Raw genomic sequence first — 16,653 nt, 5'->3', positions numbered from 1 at the left:
AAAATGAAATTAAGCCAGGGGTCAGTTGGTGGCATTTCAAGGGTCTGGTGGCATTAGAGGCTTAATCCAGGACTCTGTAAGGGAGTCTGACAGATCCCTCCCTAGAATTTTTTATTTTTTCAATTCAAAGTACAAAAAAACACAATAATATTGTGAATTAGAAAACAGTCAGTGGGCCACCCAGTACCCGTGATTTAAATATCACTGCTGCAGACTCATGGTCTTGCTATAATACATATAAATATAAATGTGTTTAATGTTAACATTTGGAAGAATCACACCTAAATACAATCAAACGTAAACATTTGATTATATTCATGCTGGAGCCATCAGCTTGTGAACCTTTTCATGTTTTAGCCTAAGTAGTGAAAGAACTGGGACAGATTTTGTATTTTCGTTTTCAACTTAATCACATTTTTTATAGTGTGTAGCTGTTGTTTCTGCAATTTTGTATCTGAGACCAAGTTCTGAAAATATGAAGAAAATCAAGTCTCTGCAGTTAGCCTCGTGGGTACATGTGCTGCTAACTTTGCCATGTGTAGTGTAGTTATTATATATTTCTTACTGTTAATGGTGTAAAATATGAAAAATACAGTAATTGTACTTCATATTGTTTTTCGGCCATGCAATGTGCGCTCACTGTTTTTTTTGCATGGGTAATCTGGTCTTTTTTTAAGATGATTATTATGCCTTCTATATTGTATTCAATACCGTGCAGTGTGAACTTACTGTTTTTATCATGTAAGGCACCTGCACTGGTAACTTGGTCACTGTACAAGGCAGCTACTGTGTTTTTTATATTGTATTTTGTACTGTGCAGTGTGTACATACTGCTTCTGTTATATTAGGCACATGGATTTACTGTAGTTTGCATTGCACCTTGAATTTTATTCTTAATTATTGTGTCTACTTTTTATGTATTTTAAAAAATACACAGCAACACACTCAGAGTGGGTCATAAATGATAACTGAGACTCTGAACAGGCTTTATACATACCGACTCTGACGTCCATTGTGAACTCTCACTTAAAGAAGACGGAGCGGACAAGGAGCTTGATCATTTCCAGGCTATCCTACTCTTTATTTAATGCAAATTACAGTACCAGGGAACTATTCCTCAGAGCACGCAGAGGGAATATTTACAGAGGTGCACATTTAGCATACCTTCACAGAACAAAAGAAAAAAACAAAACAAACAGGAAAAAAAAATAACCAAAAGAAATAAAAATTTCAGTCACAAACAGAGGCATTCAAGTAGTAGTACTGTTATACAGGATGTTTTTGTAGTATTTTCTATGATTTTTCTTTTCTTTAACCCCAGTTAGCATATCAAACTGGTATATATATGCCAGCATAACAGATTATGCTCGCATATATATTCGCTTTACTTCTTTTTTGGTAACCTTTGTGGTGTTTTTATTGAACTGGAGCCAGGGGTAAGGTGAGGTGGTCAAACTTTTTCCGGTGGAGGGTAGCAACACGTTCATGAATGCAAAATTACAGCAAGCAGGAGACAGGAGAGAGGCTACATGACTCGACCCCTTAGGTGCTACTGAATTCCCCCTCCGAAGTACACGGACAAGAAGGAGAACAAGCAAGAGGACAGAGGAACAACAAAATATCCAGAAAGAGAAGAAGAAGAGTAAGAGAGACAGGAAACAAGACTGCCTCTGAGGATGGCTCATCACAACTACATCTTAGTTTGGCTTTGGTAACAGAACCAACACTGTGAGTAATACAGAAACTGTACTGTATTGTATATATACAGTATATGAGGCCTTTTTAACCCCCTGCTGCCATCCGCGACCCTCCCCGTACAACCCACTTCATGCCCCGGAGCCCGTGCCAGGACTGTGGTATACATGTTTGTGCGTGCATGTGTGTCCAAGATAAAACATCTATTAAAATAAACACTCATCTACTTGTATCTTCAGTTAAGGAAAAATAATCCTTACAATTAACAATGTACTGTATATTACATTAAGTGTGCGATGAAAGAGGGGAGGAGGTGCGAGTGACAGGGGGTTGAAAATCAAGTGGGAGGGTGTGAATGTGTGTGTTGCAGGATAGCAGGACATTCAACAGCACCGAAGGGAGAGTCACAATCGGATGGGTGGGGGGTGATGGCAGGGAGGGGAGGTGGGGGGGGGGCAAGGCGAAGGTGTATGAAAGCAAAGGCACTCCAAACTATAGTTACACTATACATGACTAGTTCTTGTTACAATAATACAGCTGTCATCTACTGTACTGTACAGGTAAGATTGAACATATGGCTGGATAAAGCTGATCATCATCATCTACAATATCCATAAACATCATATCAGTTCTGCCCTGATTGTTTTTTAATCTTTTTTCTTTTCATTTCTTTCCCTACCCTCTTTGTTTTTGCTCATAAACAGTACATGGGTCTGCATATATACATACCTTAAACACAACATGGAAAAAAAGAATCAACATAACATAAAAAAAAACAACATACAAGTCATACAGAATTTTGGTGAGGAGCATTTATACTGTATATACAAATTCAGCTTTTTTCTTTTCTTTTTTTGTCTTTTTTTTTTTTTGTTTTTAAATGTAGTGAGTATTCTCTGCAAATAAGACGCTTCGACAGACTGTACCGAGTGGCTCTATGTGCGGCAGGTGGAGGAGAAAGAACGCTAGGCTAACACTTCAGTCAGTGGTCACAACACATGAGACAGTCCGGGGGGGGTGAGCCGAGGGGGGGACCGCCGCCGGGACTTCTCAAGGAGTCGAGGAAAGAAAAGTGTTAAGAAACATCTTGAGTTTTTCACAGAGACGGAGAGAAAAGAGGAAGACGGGTGGGGAGGGGAGGGAGAAGATGTTTGTCTGGACGCTGCACTGTCACAGAAACACTGTTATAGACAGAGTCGTACAAAGACGGGGAATAGAGCAATGCCCTAAAATGCATCTACAGCCTTAATACAGACAACACGGGAGAACAGGGAAGTGACTGCTGGAATCTAACCACACTCCAGCAAAGAAAACAAAAACACCACCTTATCTAAATCTATTGTCTTTAGGCAGCGGCAAATATTGCCACTGCACTGCCAGATATGAGCTCACCATAAATGATTTCTGAACCATTGTAGTTAATATACATATATCTATATATACTTTTTATACATAAGGAAAAGTAATATATAAACTGTGTATGTATGCATGTTCGTTTTGTATTGTATGTATATATTATACAAGCACACAGGACCAGATACGTGTCACATCCATCGCACATGGCAATCCAAAAACATCTGCCCAGGGGTACAAAACAAAAATTAAAAACAAGGTCGAGTAAAACAGCTTTTTCTAACCATTTAAAAACAACCCCAGGCAAAGAAAAGAAAAAAATAAACCTGCCCAAACGTTACCCCCACAAGTGGACTGCTTCTTTCCACATACATCAGGATCTTCATGCACCCATGTGTGTGAGGATGTGTGTTTATGAGTGTGTTTGTGTGTATACCCGTGCGTGAGCCTCATGCCTTGTCTGCGGAAGTGGAGGTGAGAAGTGAGAGGGCGGGGTGACCCCCCCGGGTGATCCTATCCATACTCAGGCCATGCACTACAGGAGGAACCAAAGGGGAGATCGGCCAGGGGACACATTGGGTCGGAGGTCAGAGGGTGAGGATGCAGAAAAATGGGACAATGTGGAGGAGGACAAAGAGGGGAGGCCAGATAGGGAGAGGGCCAAGGGGAACAGCGTAGGACTTTTTCTACAGATTGTCCTTTTACAAACATTAGCAGGCTAGCATTGTGTATACATGTACAGTGTACTTTTATCAATAGTACAGTCGACAACACCTCTGGCCCTGCGCTTTCCTTCCCCGTTGAAAGGGCACGGAGAGACGTCTTTGACGGAGGATGGTGTAGAGTTCAAACAGCTGGAGGAGGGGCCAGCCAGGGATTAAAAGAGGCAGATTTAGGGATGCTTGGTTTGTGGTGGTGGCATGGGGCTGTTGGCTAGCTGTCGAACCCGGACTGCGTCAGCATCGCTCCGCTGCTGTCAGGGAGTAGAGCAGGGCAGAGCAGAGCTGAGCGAAGCTCACCCCCTGGCCGGGGCAATGGAGAGGCCGTGGGCTGGGGCTGAGACCGGGGCGGGGCGGGTCGTATTGTGGGCTCAGGAGGTGGAGTTGGAGGCCGAGGCAGAGGCGGTGGTGGTGCTGGGACCTCGCTCTGTGCTGCTGCCATCTGTGGACAGAGGGAGAGGAGATGATGATCAATTACATAGAGTTAGTTAGGAGATTGGTCAATAAAGACACCTTAAGAATGACAGAGATCCTGTTTACACTTGGTTTTGTCATGCGTCCTTGGTGATCTGTTCACAATTGGACAGCTTTTAGTCTGTTTGTTCATATACCTGGCATTAGAATACATCTCCATGAACGTTTCGAGTGACCACTTGCAATTTAATCTCTGGCCCCTACTCTATATGCAAATAAACACGTGAATCATTTCAAGCAGCTCATGTTGCCTCATGGTTATTAACGGGCTTAATGATAAAGCTGAGCCGTTTTGGTGTCGGTGTAACTCTGTTTGGGATGTCTAACAGCTGCTGCTGTTTTAGCTCACGCTAACTGGGCAGACCTTTTGCCAGCCCGGAAGGAGAGCAGCTCCAGGGACGGTCCTTCAGCACTGTGTCTAACCTGTCTAACAGCAGCAACAGTCAGTTAAGCACATTAGTGTACACACTGCTAAAAGAATGTGACCTAGACCACCTCTGAATGTGGTCTGAGCAATCGGATCTTGAGTGGACCTGTACTTAAAGCTGTCCACTTGTGATCCAATCAGTCAGGACACATGATAGTACCCAATGTACATAACGCCAGACACAAAGAGAGTGATGAGTGAAACATGTCCTTCAGTAAACTTGCTTTACATCACCATTAAAGTTGACTGGGATAATATAGGTATGGAAAGTGAATAAGTAACACTCATTCCCTTCTTTAGCTACTACAATAAGTCCAGGCTTATGAGCAAGATCCTTGACACCCAACTGGAGCTGCTCAGTGACCAACAGTTACAGGTTGCTTTGGGCGACTCCCAGGTGTAACTGTGTGGAAGTATGTGTTTTGCAATGTTGAGCGACTGAGCAGCTGAGCAACAACCTGTAAAGCAGTGTTTAATACCCATGGTGCAGGGGCGCTGGTGGCTTAGTGGCAGAGCAGGCGCCCCATGTACAAGGCTGTTGCCGCAGCGGCCTTAGCCTGTGGCCCTTTGCTGCATGTCACTCCCTCTCTCTCTTCCCCCTTCACGCTTGTCTGTCCTATACATTAAATGCTAAAAAGCCCCAAAAAATATCTTTAAAAAAAAAAAATACCCATGGTGCTTTTTATACAGCAACTTTTAGCCTAAGTTAAAATCTACAGAACTTGAAATGAAATGTACTGACCACTAGAGCTTAACGACGTTTTATAAGTTAGCCCCAACATAAGTCACAACCAGTACTTGCAAATAGAGCCCTGAAGCCGAGCTGGAGGAAGCGCGGCTCTAACCTGTGGTGGCAGAGGTGTTGGTTGGGGTGGAGGCGGCGGCCTGGCTGCGGGCGTGGGCAGGGATGAGTATGGAGGCCAAAGAGGGATTACTGGATAACTCTGAAAGAGAAGGAACAAGTTTCTTGCAACTTCTGGATGGATCAGAGAATGAAATCACTATATACGTCATCCACGGATGGAAATTTCCAGAGGTGATTCGTACTAATAAGAGACGGGAATAAATTGTAGCGTGAAGAGCTAATAATGCTACATAATCCAAAAGGTTTTAACATCCACTTATGAATACTATTGATAATGTGATGGCAAAATACAGATGACTATTTTCTGTCAAACTTGCTGTTTAAAAAGTGGGGTTTTACATACCATTGATAGACTGATAGATCCATTGATACCGTCGATTGATAGAAAATTTTTCAGCACCTATTTTGATTGTGATTTGCTGGTTTACTTTTGTCTTCTACACTGTTAAACAGAATATCGGTGTGTGCATACCCTGGGTGGTGAAATTGAAGAGGGAGGGCTTCTCTCTCCCATTGGGCAGTTTGACGTTGGGGTCTCGCAGCTCGTCAAAGAAGGAGTGTGCGCAGGCCTCTAGAGGGGTGAGGCGGGCCGTGGGCGTGTACTCCAGCAGGCGAGAGCACAGGGCGATGGCCTCCGGAGGCGTGCGCGGCCGGAACACCTGAACAACAGTTAGACACAAACACGAACGTCAGCGGTTTGTCCTTTAACTGTTGTCAAACAAAAGGAGAAATTCCAATATTGTTAACACACACTCACAAACACACACACATGAAACTAGCTTGAGCTAAAGCTATTTTATGAGACCTACTGTATTCAGTCCAATGTCATATGTTTTGTATGAGTATGAATGAACGGCTTTGATTGCTGCAGCAGTGAACAGCAGCACTGCCTGGACGCAGTTGCACAAAGCAACCACAACAGGGCGCCCAAGAGGCCAACAGCAGGATGTGCTGCTGCCTGCTGATTCTGTTATCCAATGCAAGAACTGCGGGTGGGACCGCTGAGAGGAAGCCAGGAAGAGAGAGTGTCCCTTCACTGTTTCCCACCTGTTTTATTCTCACTACGACTTTAAACATGCATCAAGATGAGCGCATGAAGTGGAGAACTAATGTGACAGTCTGATACTGACAGGTCAACCTGTCTTTTAATAACTGATGGATAAGGCTGAGCAAAGTGAGGACTGACTGAGTAGGATGGACATGGTGCTGTAACTGAGACAACACAGGCTCAACAAACTCAGCTACACCTAAAAAACATGTTTAACAGCCAGTCAGAAGTCAACATAATACTGCTAAAAAGAGTTTTACGACAACTGTGTGAGGTTGAGTCTTGAGCCTGTGTGTTATCAGTCAGGGTCTATAAAGCCCAGAGCAGATGTGGGGCTATTAACTCCCCCATGAAGCTCTGCTGGGTGGATGTGATGAGGTGAAATGGCTGTGGAGCGGCATGCAGGCATGTAGGCAACACAAGCATGGAGACAAAGAGATGCAGCAGCAGTGGATCTTAAAGAAGTAAAAGGGCTCCTGTACCTGTTGACTCACCTTAGTCCAAGGATGTGCCTTAATCTGGGGGAATTTGAACTCAGTGTAGTTGGGGTTCATCTCGCGGATCTGCTCTCGAGTCGGGGTCCCGAGAACCTGAAGAGGACAGGACAGACAAGAGCAGGAGAGAGAGGGTGTCTTTAGTTTAAATTCCTTCTTCACTTGTGAAAAAGAAACAGATCAGCTCTGTTTTGATGCCTTTTTTTCTACTATGGCGCCTTATTTGCATTCAAAGTACAAAAATATTGCCAGTGTGTATCAACTAATTTTCAATGTGAATTAGAAAATGGTCAGCAGGCCACTCGGCACCCTATTGCGGGACAGATTTGGCCCAGTGCTTCACACGCTGCAAGTCACCCCAGCCATTACCTTGATAATTTCAACCAACTGATCCACTCCACTGTCACCAGGAAAGATCGGTTGCCCTAGCAACAGCTCTGCCAGCACACAGCCGGCTGACCACACATCTAGGGAGGAAACGGCAGGTCACCAAAAGGGAAAAGAAGTCAGATACAAGCAAAACATGATCACAATACATAACATTCCTTATGTGTTGAGGCTTAAGGGTGAAGTGTTTGTTGTGACAGCTGGACTCAGCCTACCTATGCTGGAAGTGTAGTCAGTGGCACCAAAGATGAGCTCAGGGGCTCGATAGTAGCGAGAGCAGATGTAGGACACATTAGGCTCCCCGCGGACCAGCTGCTTAGCACTGCACACAGAATCAAAGCACATAATCATCACCATCACCACATTCTGCTGCTTAATGGCAAGAAGAAGGAAAATATGAACCTAAAGACAAGCCTTGTGATTAGGACTGAAACAGAAGAGTGTGTACTAGAGGTGTGTAAGAGAGTAAAATACTACACTACTGCCCACGTACTTATACATTTCACAAGGTAACCTCTTTAGTTAATGGCTTAAATTGTGAAGGAATATTTTGGCACATTTAAACTCACCAGATGCAATATCATACACACAAGTGACAACCTCTACTGCCGGTGACACCAGTGTCCACACCTCCAAATCCCTGCCAGGACTCTTCACACTACAATTACTGACACATCTAAATATCTTAAAAACGACTTTTTTTATTTTATTATTTTTTTATTCTTTCCCTACTACCACAACCCAGGAGTCTTATTTTATTATTTATCATATTATTTTTATTATGTTATTATTAATTATATATACACCTTTTTTTATTATTATTTTATTTATTTATTAATTTATTTATTTTATTATTTATTATATTTTTTTATTTTATTGGGTTATTATTAATTGTATAATTTTATTATTTATTATTATAAATTTTTAATTATTTTATTATTAATTTATTAGTTTTACTCTTTTTTAAAATTATTTTATCTATTTTTATTCTCTAAGGTCTTCGTGCACAGCTGTTTTGGCAGTAAATAGACTGCACCGACCAATCAAAGTGCGTTTACACTACGTCACATTCACCCATTCACACACACACACAGTCACACGCTGATGGCTGCAGCTACCATACATGGTGCCACCTGCTGCTCAGTGACCATACACACACTCTCAAAAACCAATGGAACAGCCATCAGGAGCAATGTGGGGTTCAGTGTCTTGCCCAAGCAGACTGGAGGAGCTGGGGATCAAACTACCAATCTTCCAATTAGTGGACAACCCACTCTACCTTGCAGTGTAGTACATGTGAGTGGACATGTGAGTTGACTGAATATGACACGGTAGCTGAGTCTCACCTGCCGAAGTCGCAGAGCTTGAGCACAGCGGTCTCTGGATCCAGCAGCAGATTCTGGGGCTTGATGTCCCGATGACAGATCCCAAACGAATGGATGTAGGCCAGGCTCCTGAACAGCTGGTACATGTACAACTACACACACAGAAACACACCCAGGTTACACCTACGCAAACAGCGAGCTCAGTTTTCATAACAGGGTTAAAGTGTGGAGACAACCACTTGAGAATCAGCTTCAGCCGGGTCAAGTACGTAACATTTTTATCAGCGAGTGTTTAGACGACGGCATCTCACATTGCCTCTTCAAACTCCTGAACCTTGTTAACTTGCACAGGCCTCATAAAGATAAAACATGTTTGCGACTGCAAGGCCTTCTTTTTCCACTCAGATTCAATCACAATGTGGTGATTTTGCTGATTGGAAAAATATATATGCAAAAAACAAGTTTGTATGTCAACAGGCAACATCTTCATGTACTTAATGCTTAATGTCTCAATGAAGGATATTATGTCTTTGTGAGATGACAAAAATTGCATCTTTGTGTTAATATGCTCAGCTCATCCCACATTTCCTGTGCTGATGAATATTTATTTTGCTGCGTGTAGTTTAAAAGGTGACTGTGAGTGCTTCCTCTGCTCTGTGGGACTAATTAACCGTAGGTGTTTTTTCAATTATTTCACAGAGATAGGAAAATCATTAAAACTGAAGCGACGGGCAATGTGCACTGACTTTTCCGCCTTTGCAATTTACTCTCACGTGTGTGTCATGCATCTGTCACAGCAAGAGAAATACTCTGTATGTGACAACTGATTTGTGCGCAGAGCAAACAAACAAAGACAAGTTTTACACAGTGAAATCATATTAGAGGCAGAGATGGGAAATGTTAATGTGACATCTGCACAATATTCTCTGTTACAGTGAAGTGAGATATAGCTGCTTATTTTTACACAGTTAAGGAAAGTCAAATAAATGAGGTAAGTTGTGTCAGTAGCTGTTAACACAATTTAGTAGTAAGTAACATAAGAGTAACCCAGATTATTTTCTGTCGCTACAAATTACAAGTGTCCCCTAAACATCTCACATTCAGACTATCTCTACTAAACGTGGTCCCCAACTGATGGGTCTCAGTCCAAAAGTGGGTCACAGGTCCATTCTGGACTGCAAGTAACTCATAAACGTGTCAAGTTTGTAAAAAACACACTGTATTTTAGGTTAAGTGAATTTCTGGCACAAAGCTTTTACTTTGAAGTGCGGTTTCCCACTGCAAATCAAGTAACTAATGGACAGCTACTTGACAGAGACAGTAAAATAGCTCAACGACCTGGGCAAATCCAAGTATGACGCTGCATGTATTAAACTGTGTGGACCTTGAACTAGTGAGTAAGGAGAAATCTGGACCCGTGGCTGGACGCGTTGGGAACCACTGCCCTAAAATAAATCCAAACCTATATGACAGGACCATGTGGGAATTTAATTTGAAAGGTCAGACACAGGAAATGCCCACGCTCAGCAGTCAGACAGGAGTCAGGTTAATTTCCAGGGCTGGTACCTGCGGTTATTCCACAGGCTAGTTAATAACATGTCGGGCAGGAAATCCAAAGTGTGGGATCATTTTGAGAAGGTGAAGGACGAACCCAAGGTGATATGTAAACTCATCTTCATTAGTCGACTACAAACAAACAAAAGTTGGGTGCGGGTTATAGACCGGTGCGACCTATATCATAGCCAGCCAGTGAACAAGCTGTCATATTGTTATGTATAGTTACAGCCCACACTGTAAGGGCTCATTTATGCTCAACGTTAAATACGGATCCGGATACGGACGGAGCCTTCTGTCCGTGCTCTGCGTTCATTTCGTCCGTATTTCTGCACGTTTCCATAAAGCTTAGGGATACAGGCCAAACGGAGCAGTACCACCGGGAACCGTGGGGGCAGTGTTGCTGTCACTACCCAATATGTAGCTCTAGTGAGACACGAAGAAGAAATAACAATTCAATTTCTCTCATCGGCAGTACTAGAGAAAAGAATTCTCCGTCCTCCAGTCGCGATGTATTTAACGGCCTCACCAACCACCACCTCCTACAACGCTGCCTCTGTTTTTGTCTTTTATGCAAGAGGTACATTATCAATATCTCCTCCACAGTCGCCATGTTTGTTTTTGTCATAAACTTTTGACGCTGGGCTGCCATCTGGTGGATATATTGGTTAACATCGATGCCAACGTAAAGGGCGCATGGAAGTATGTGGGCAGTGACGATAGCATCATTTGAAACGGACATATACATTTTCGTACGTAAAGTGAGCATAAATGAGCCTTAATAAGGTAAAACTGTCTTCTTTAAAAAGAAAAAAAAAAGAAGTTTAGCGTTAATTAAAACTCATTTTTATGGCTCAGATGTTGTTATAATTTTATTTCCTGAAGAGGCTGTTTGGAAAATTGCAATCTGAAAAGTAACCAAAGCTGCTTAAGAGGTTATTGTTATTGTGTAACGTTTTTATTAACAAATAGTAATACAAAACCTTTTTTTCCCTGTTTGAGACCTTTAAAAATAGACTGCGACTTATATGCCAGTGCGACTTATATTCCAAGTTTTACAGTAATTCTTGGCATGATGATTACAGACTCAAACACACACACACACACACACACACACACACACTTAAATACCTTGACATAAACCATGGGCAGAGTCTGTTTGGCTCGGCTGTAGTGTCTGGCCACTCTGTAGACAGTCTCAGGAACGTAATCCAGAACCAGATTCAAATACACTTCATCTTTCTGTTGGAGCAAAGCAAAGACATGCACACACAGGTGATTAGTGTAAACTAACTATCATAGTCTGTAATGTCAAGTTAAACAGTTACCCAACAATGAAAATAAAATAAAAGCACTCATGCCAGCTGCCCAATATGTCAATTTATCTTGGAGAAGGTTCTCTTCCTCTGTGTGTATACAGTTATGCATGTCTTCCCCTGTTGAAACAAGCTGTTTGTGAGCTGATGTCACATATGTTCTTTTCACCGTCTAACTGGGAACCCATTGTATAGAACTCGTCCCCCGAGGGTAGGAAACACACAACCATGCGTCATAAAGGCCTGCGCTCCAACAGTGGCCACAGACAATGATATCATTTCCTGCTTGGCGGGCAGGGTTGTGCACGTTCTACCCTGAAGCACACTGACCCCTGAAAGGATGCTTGTATCTTGAGGCTTCTCCACCCAATTATTCTAACACTTCCTTTTTCCTTTGATTCTGACCACAGTTAGCCAGCACTGAGTCATCGGGTGTTTCTTGAGAATCCATTGTTTGAGACCTAGAAGTCATATCACGCTCATAACTCTCGTGCTGAAAGGAAACAGTTTGTAAATATTTTTAGACATAAAGCCCCTCATAGATCCACAAAGGAAGTTGCTCGCATTCTTATTCATGCATTCACAGCTTGCTCGTGTGTCCCCTGATGGTTTGTTGAGGAGCAACAGCCGAGCCTTCAGAGGACGCGCTTGAGCTCCCTTAAAGGGACACTTCACGCATATTGCATATTTCTCCTCTTACCTGTAGTGCTATTTATCAGTCTAGATTATTTTGGGGTGAGTTGCAAAATGTCACCATTCAAATCCAGGATAAGTTTCTTAATATCAGAATCAGAAATACTTTATTGATCTCCGAGGAGAAATTGTGATTCGTTACAGTCGCTCCGGTGTAAAGAACAGAGAATTAAAAGGAGTAAGAATAAGAGTATGAAATACAAGTATGTAAATATAAAGCAATAAAATAATAAAATGTAATAAAAATTAAAATAAATAAAAATTTAACAAAAATAAATTAAATTAAATTAAATTAAATTAAACAAAATATTAAAAATAAAATATATATCATCACTGTGCTGAGGCTGTGTGTCCCTTGTGTAACTCATGAGCATTTAAAATATATTCTTTCAATAATCCAATTTAAATACCAAAACTGACAACGGTTTAATCCACCCCCCAATATTTTCTGACCTCCTTGCTCTGTCATCATGTTTAGTACTTTCCAAATACAGCTGGGCGCTGTCATTTTAAATTTAACAGCACTAAACAGTGCATTCGTGGAGGGACTACTTTCAGTGGTGGATTAATATGCAATTGTACACACCCTTTTATATTGCCACACTACAGCCAGGAGTGTTCATTTGCTTTGAGTCATACTGACCATTAAACATAAACAAACTGCTTTCATCCGAAATTAATTTAATTATTCTCTTCCTCCTTTTTGGTCTGGGACAGGTTGTCCGTTTCCTCTCGCCTCCCCCATCTGCTAGCAGTGTTAACAGCCTGCCCGACATGCAGCTCAGGCAGTGGGCAGAGCTGGCTCCCTGCAGGTCTGCGAAGCACGATGAGCAAGCCGGTCTCGTGAAGAGCTCCCAGACAGACTGTGTGGTACACTTCTGTCAGCTCAATGCCCTGCTTTGTCCTGACTGCTCTCTCCCGCTCACACTCAGACAATTAGACTCATATATGTTGACTGAGTGAAACGCAGGGGCCGAGAGGCAGGCTGGGAGACAGGCTGACACAAACGGGTGCAGATATCAGTGACGATGAGCAGCTCTCAGACATGGTACCTTAGTTTACACACTCATCTGTCACTGGCATCACCCTCCCCCCCCAACACTCATTCTCTGTGTGTCTCTCTCCTCTCGCCATGTGTGTGTGTGTGTGTGTGTGTGTGTGTGTGTGTGTGTGTGTGTGCACCCACTAGCAAAACTCCCATTGATAACATTTGTGACGACTAGAGGGCTCGCTCCGCCTCCTGCTAGCGCCATCAAAGCTATATTTAGCCTAGCAACAGCGATGACTCACTTCCTGCCTCACTACAAAGCCACTTCCTTGGCTTGTTTCCAGCTGGTTAGCCAGGCGGGGATCTGATTGGCTCCTTGTTTCGTGCTGGCTAAATAATTCAGCCTCTAATTTGCTGAGAAAAAACTGCTTGCACCTGAACAGCTGTCTCAGCTATCTATCAACAACAATCGCTGTGCTATGTTGTGTAGGAGAAGGGAGTTGATGGAATATGTGCCGCAACATACAGCAGTCACGTCAGTTTCATTTTAGCATGTGGGTTTGTGCTGCCTGGTCATGTACCTGAGTATGACTCCCATATGTGACACTACATAAGTCAGCAATTGATGATGCATTTAAGAGAATTAGAGGAATGGTCAGTGTAAATGAATATGTGAAATCAAGGGACACAGACACGGAAAGATCTAGAGGGACATGACATGCACTAATGAAGACAGCTACAACTTACCACTTACATACTACAGATCTAAGAATAGGTCTATAAATATGTGCCTGGCCACAGCCAGATACATGTCAGACAGAGTCCTGCATGGGTCTGATTTTCAGGACCAATTTCTGAACTGGAAACGCAACATGCAATACTGTGCAATACTGACCCACCCCATCACGCACATACATGACTAATTAGTTTTGCAACCCGACCCAACCCAACCCGTTGACACAAGATCAGGGCCTATGTGCTGTTAAAATTTGTGTAGGCAGCACATTTTGGGAAAGATCTTACATGTGAAACTAAAATTAATTCATTTTCTTTATTCGCTTATCCTAGTGGAGGGTCATGGGTGTGCTGGAGCTTATCTCAGTGGTCACTGGGCGAGAGATGCGACACCCTGGACAGGTTGCCAGACTATCACAGGGTTGAGAAACAAAGGACGCATTCACACTGGCGCTATTTGGTCCGCTTTAAACAAACCCTGGTGCGCTTCCATGGATAGTTCGGTTCATTTGGAGCTGGTGTGAACGCTCATTCGAACTATGGTGCAGACCAAACCAGCGAACCCTGGTCCGCTTAAAAACTGGGGGGCTCGGTTCACTTGCAAGTGAACCCTGATGCGGTTCCCTTACAGTGGGAAATGCAAACGGACTATCCAGCGGCTGAAGGGGATGGATTTCCGTTTCCGTTCCTGGCTAACTGATGAGCAGGGCTTTCTTCTTCCTCATGCTTTTTTCTTCCTGGTCAGTGGTCGTTTCGGGCAATACCACCCCCAAACAAGCAGCTGTTGTAACTGAGTGACGTTGTCCAGACGGTTTGGTCCACTTTAAAAAGTGCAGTGTGAAAGTGAACCGAACCAAATGAAGTTGTGAAATGTTTTGGCATTCCCCGCCCAATTGAGTCCCCCTATCCTGGTGTGAATGCACCCTAAAATGTAATTACAGGAGTGTAATTTAAATAGATATATTTTCCTTATTCTCATAATATTGAACAGCATATCTCTACAGTAACATGTCTGTTTGTGACACACCCAAGTAAAGCAGCTCTCATTTTCCAGGTGGCGCAAAAAAGCCAACACACAGTCAGCAGTCAGAGGATTTAAGTGTTAATAAATTCAATAAGAGTATTATTATCACCATTTTATTTTAATATATTTACCATTTATCACCAAAATTCCAACCCACATGTCCCTTTTTCCACCCAGAAATAAAACCTTCATATGAAATTTACCTGACCGCATTACCATTAACTCTCACTCGGCAAATCCTGTAGCTCTGCCGACTACACACCAGACCTGGCTCATTACCCAGATGCAATGCTGTTCAACCACAGTCTGATTATTATTAACGATCTGTATGTGTGTGTGTGTACTGTATGTTGGGCCACTGGAGAGAATCATTAGGATGATAAGGCACACATTAACCCACTGGTGAGCCCCGGGGCAAATATAAGCTGTAGGCCCACCCAAACACTTCTCCCCCTTCTCTGTGTGCACTGCGTATGTACGTCTTCAAGTGATCATTATGTAAAGTGCAACAAGCCGACTACACATGGCAGCTTCAGTATTTTTGCCTCAAGCCCCAGAACCAGCCAGTGCAACTATTATGTAATGTCGTTCTGCCCCAGGCGCATTACAGCATGAGGTACTTTGAGTAAGCATACATTTATTGAAAATACGCACCGTGTGAACAAAGTATAAACTGGAAGGATTTAAGACGAGGTTTTAACACAGATTTAGAGACTTTAGGGCAAACAATTTCAGTTTATGTTCTGCTTTAGTGCACCATATTGTCAAACAAATGAGAAATCATTAAAACTGATGTCATCACTTTGTTCAAATTGAGGATTGAGTATTTTTTTTTTTAGAGTGATGACATCATAAAATATGATAACAGACATTTGAAGCTTCATTCGAAAAACTCAATAGGAGCTTTGAATGTAAAAAAGACGTTTAGAGCAATTATCAATGAAACCACCACAAAGTCACGCCCACACAGTGAACCCAGGGGCAGTGACCCCTGAGCGTGTGTGACCCTGGTATAAACATGAGCTCAGTGGATCAAGCATGAAAACCAAAACTGGGGTTGACTGAGGTGCAATACAAGCATTAGTGGGTTTGGCATTATCACCCAGTTTTGTGGCCTTAGGTCAAAGAGATTTTATTTTTAATATTGTTGTATATTCCTAAATAAAAGTGAATTAATCAAATCACCAAGCTACACATAGGAAACCTGGGGTCAGGAAGTATTACTCCACCACAGGACGACCGCTTGGTTTCTCACTTTCTGGGCAAATAATTAAGTTTCCAATGCTGAGTGCACTGGACTTAACAGTCACTTGACGACAGGTGGGGGCAAACAGCACCCGACAATGTTTTACCTCAAAGCCCTGTGTTTGTATGTCAGAGAATCAAGTGAAGTTACTGAAAGCACTTGTGTATTTTTGTGTGTGTACGTAGATGTGATTCTGAGAAGCAACCACAGCGGAGGGCAACTGTGTGTCAGCAGAGCGTCTTACAGAAACTCTCTTTGCCACTGCGTATTTTAAAGAGGTAAAAGCCAAACTGCTGTTTGCCTACCTGCC

At 42.7% G+C, this 16,653-nt stretch overlaps 1 protein-coding gene across 2 annotated transcripts in view; it reads right to left on the bottom strand.

Moving 5' to 3' along the window:
• Nucleotides 1–1,053: 1,053 nt before the first annotated feature.
• gsk3ba (glycogen synthase kinase 3 beta, genome duplicate a) overlaps nucleotides 1,054–16,653 on the bottom strand; it is a 44,535-nt gene continuing 28,935 nt past the window's right edge. The window contains exons 4-11 of one of the 2 annotated variants that reach the window (XM_049594770.1): nucleotides 11,473–11,583; nucleotides 8,809–8,939; nucleotides 7,678–7,784; nucleotides 7,445–7,542; nucleotides 7,064–7,171; nucleotides 6,006–6,192; nucleotides 5,514–5,612; nucleotides 1,054–4,209 (exon numbers count right to left, since the gene is read on the bottom strand). In XM_049594770.1, the coding sequence (XP_049450727.1) occupies nucleotides 4,139–4,209; nucleotides 5,514–5,612; nucleotides 6,006–6,192; nucleotides 7,064–7,171; nucleotides 7,445–7,542; nucleotides 7,678–7,784; nucleotides 8,809–8,939; nucleotides 11,473–11,583 (912 nt within the window). In that variant the 3' untranslated portion in view covers nucleotides 1,054–4,138. The remainder of the gene's footprint in view (nucleotides 4,210–5,513; nucleotides 5,613–6,005; nucleotides 6,193–7,063; nucleotides 7,172–7,444; nucleotides 7,543–7,677; nucleotides 7,785–8,808; nucleotides 8,940–11,472; nucleotides 11,584–16,653) is intronic. The other variant, XM_049594771.1, reaches the window with a different exon arrangement.

Source organism: Epinephelus fuscoguttatus, linkage group LG13, assembly GCF_011397635.1.
Source record: "Epinephelus fuscoguttatus linkage group LG13, E.fuscoguttatus.final_Chr_v1".
Classification (NCBI taxonomy): domain Eukaryota; kingdom Metazoa; phylum Chordata; class Actinopteri; order Perciformes; family Serranidae; genus Epinephelus; species Epinephelus fuscoguttatus.
Note: the sequence above shows the minus strand (reverse complement) of the source record. Positions and strands in the feature narration are given on the sequence as shown.